This window comes from Miscanthus floridulus, chromosome 1, assembly GCF_019320115.1.
Source record: "Miscanthus floridulus cultivar M001 chromosome 1, ASM1932011v1, whole genome shotgun sequence".
Lineage (NCBI taxonomy): Eukaryota > Viridiplantae > Streptophyta > Magnoliopsida > Poales > Poaceae > Miscanthus > Miscanthus floridulus.
Genome location: NC_089580.1, coordinates 114,897,963 through 114,900,936, shown reverse-complemented (window position 1 = coordinate 114,900,936; position 2,974 = coordinate 114,897,963). Strand labels below are relative to the sequence as shown.

Below are 2,974 nucleotides of genomic sequence, written 5' to 3'. Positions count from 1 at the left end.
TTTCTGCATATATGCTAACATTAACTGGATGTATGGACAGACCCCCTCTAATAAACCTACTGAATCCACTGCACGCTGTAACAATTAGTCTACTTTCCATAGATCCAAACAACCCCTTTGTTAATTGTTTTATTTCTCCCAAAATTCAATGAATATCAAGGCCAAGAGAAGAAACAATGTCTTAGTGTTAATCCATAGATAGAAATGACAAATTGACAGCTATACAATGAGCGTTACTGTTGGCAGTGACAAATTCAGTTGTTGCTGGTACGAAATCTCTTGTATACCGTTACTAGAGTACATCCAGGAAACGGCAACAGGAAAGAAGGAAGAAAAGGAGTACACGCATCAGCTGCTGCGTTTTGAACTGTGTGGGTGCACAACAGGCCAGGGTACATATACACCTTCCAGTGTGGAGCACTATCTGAAAGGTAGCAGAGATTCACCTTGCCTTAGCTACACTGCATATTGTAAGCACCACAACACATCAATCGCCATGGTGACAAGACCTTCAAGGCACACCGGAGCATGATTTAGGGGTTATTACTGGAGTTTATATCAGAGATAGGACTCTCAAAAATAGAGGAAGCCTCATATACCTCAATCCTAAGTAGGGGCTCGGTTTTAGGGGGACATTGCTCGAGTTGCTCTAATAGCGGAATATGGACAGATCCTCTCTAATAATGAACCTGCTGAATAATGCACTCTGTGCTCGGTAACAATTATAGTTTGTTTTCAACAGATTGAAGCAACCACTTTGTTAATCGTTTTATCTCTCCCAAAATTCAATGAATATCATAACAAGGCCTAGAGAAGAAACAATATAATGTGACAGTGTTTGACAGCTATACAATGAGCGTTACTGTTAGAAGTGACAAATTGACAGCTATTCAGTTGCTGCTGATACGAAATCTCTTGTATACCGTTGCTACATCCAGGAAACGGCAGCAGGAAATTAAAGAAGGAAGAAAAGGGGTACACGCATACGCATCAGTTGCTGCGTTTTCAATTGCGCTGGTGCACAGCAGGGTACATATGCACCATCTAGTGTGGAGCACTGTCAATACACTGCACACTGTAAGCACACAACACAACACATTCGCCATGGTGATGACGACCTTCAAGGCACACCAGAGCAATCCGGAGCTGGTGATGCCGGCATCACCAACACCTCAGGGGAGCAAGACCCTCTCCGATGTCGACAGCCAGATCCCCCTGTGGTTCTACGCCACGGTGATCGAGTTCTTCCGGCCCCGTGACGCTGTCGACGGCCACGAGACCCCGGTGGTCGATGTCGCCAAGGCCATCAGGGAGGCCCTGGCCAAGGCCCTGGTGTACTACTACCCAATCGCCGGCCGTCTCAGGGAGGTCTCCAAAGGTAAGCTGGCGGTGGAGTGCACCGGAGAAGGAGTGGTGTTCGTGGAGGCCCATGCCGATGTGCGGCTAGATGAGCTTGGTGATGCGCTGGTGCCGCCATACCCTTGCATCGAGGAGCTCGTATGCGACATCGGCGATGCCAAGGACGTCGTTGGCAGGCCTCTGATGTTCATGCAAGTGAGTCCCCAGCACCATACTTAAATCTTGCAACCACAAATCGTTGCTACTTTGCTATTGTTGGAGTCCTACTTGGAAGCTGAAAGTAGTATAGCTTATTTTTCAATCACAATCATGGTTCATGGAATGAATCTTTGCAAGTAGTAACTGAGATAAGAATGCTTACTCCGAAAATGTCTGAACTCTGATACATTGTGCAGGTGACGAGGTTCAAATGCGGCGGATTTGCTATCGGCGTCAGCATCTGCCACAACATGGCTGATGCCTACGGTGTCATCCAGTTCCTCAAGTGCGTAACGGATCTCGCACGAGGCCAGGAGCACCCGGCGGTTCTGCCGGTGTGGGACAGAGAGCTTCTGATGGCGCGCAACCCACCCGACTTGACAAGCCTGCCCTTCTTCGTCTCCGACGAACCATCGCCGCCGGTCCAGCCTATGGCCATGGACAAGATGGCCGGTGACTACTTCCTCTTCGGCCCGAGAGAGATCGCCGCCCTGCGAAGCCAAGTGACCGAGCCGGCCACGGACTTCGAGCTCATCACGGCCGCCATGTGGATGTGCCGAGAAGAAGCTATAGCTCTTGCTCTTGGGTGCGGCAGGAGCGCCGACGGCAGCCAGCAGCAGCGAGCGTCGTCCCTGCTGATCACCATGAACGTTCGAGGGAAAGCCAAGCTGACCCCGCCCCTCCCGCGCGGGTTCTACGGCAACGGGTTCGTCTTCGTGGAGGCGGAGCTGCGCGGGACGGCGGCGAGCTCGCTCGGCGGCACGGTCGAGCTCGTGAAGAAGGCCAAGCGTGGCATGACGGAGGAATACGTTAGGTCGATGGTGGATCTGTTCTCGGTCGGCGGGGCGGCGCCGTACGCGCAGGGATGGACGTTCGTGGTGTCCGACATAACGCGGATCGGGGAGGACCAGCTGGACCTGGGGTGGGCGGAGCGGGTGGCCGGCGGCGTGCCCATCGTCGGAGACGACCACGCCACCAAGCTGGTGAGCTACCAGATGAGGTGCAAGAATGCAGACGGTGACGACTGCGTGGTGGCCTCCATGTACTTACCAGAGCCGGCCATGGACAAGTTCAAGGAGAAGATCCTCCTCATCTTAGCAAGTTGAATGCTAGAGACTTTGTTGGAAGAAAAAGAATAATGTACTAGTACTCCTTAGTCTGGTTTCGTCGTTTCAATAATAAATAAGTTACTAGCAAATATTCTTGTGCGTTGCAACAGGTGAAAAAAAAAATGTGTGTCATAGTTGACATCATCTTCTATAGGATGGTAGACAGTTCAAGGAGGGCCAATGTCATTGATCATGGCTTTAGCCATGCTTACTGATAAATCAGAAAAAATAGTGGTTAGTTAGTTAGCAGGCTAGACAAGAAAAAGTAAGAGAATTCTCTTTTAGAATCCTTGTGCTCGGATCCATGA

At 50.5% G+C, this 2,974-nt stretch overlaps 1 protein-coding gene across 1 annotated transcript; it reads left to right on the top strand.

The window, feature by feature from the left end:
- Nucleotides 1-1,110: 1,110 nt before the first annotated feature.
- LOC136491378 (acyl transferase 1-like) lies at nucleotides 1,111-2,663 on the top strand. Its single transcript, XM_066487656.1, has 2 exons — nucleotides 1,111-1,554; nucleotides 1,755-2,663. The coding sequence occupies exons 1-2, from the start codon at nucleotides 1,111-1,113 to the stop codon at nucleotides 2,661-2,663; spliced, it is 1,353 nt and encodes a 450-aa protein (XP_066343753.1).
- Nucleotides 2,664-2,974: the final 311 nt, after the last annotated feature.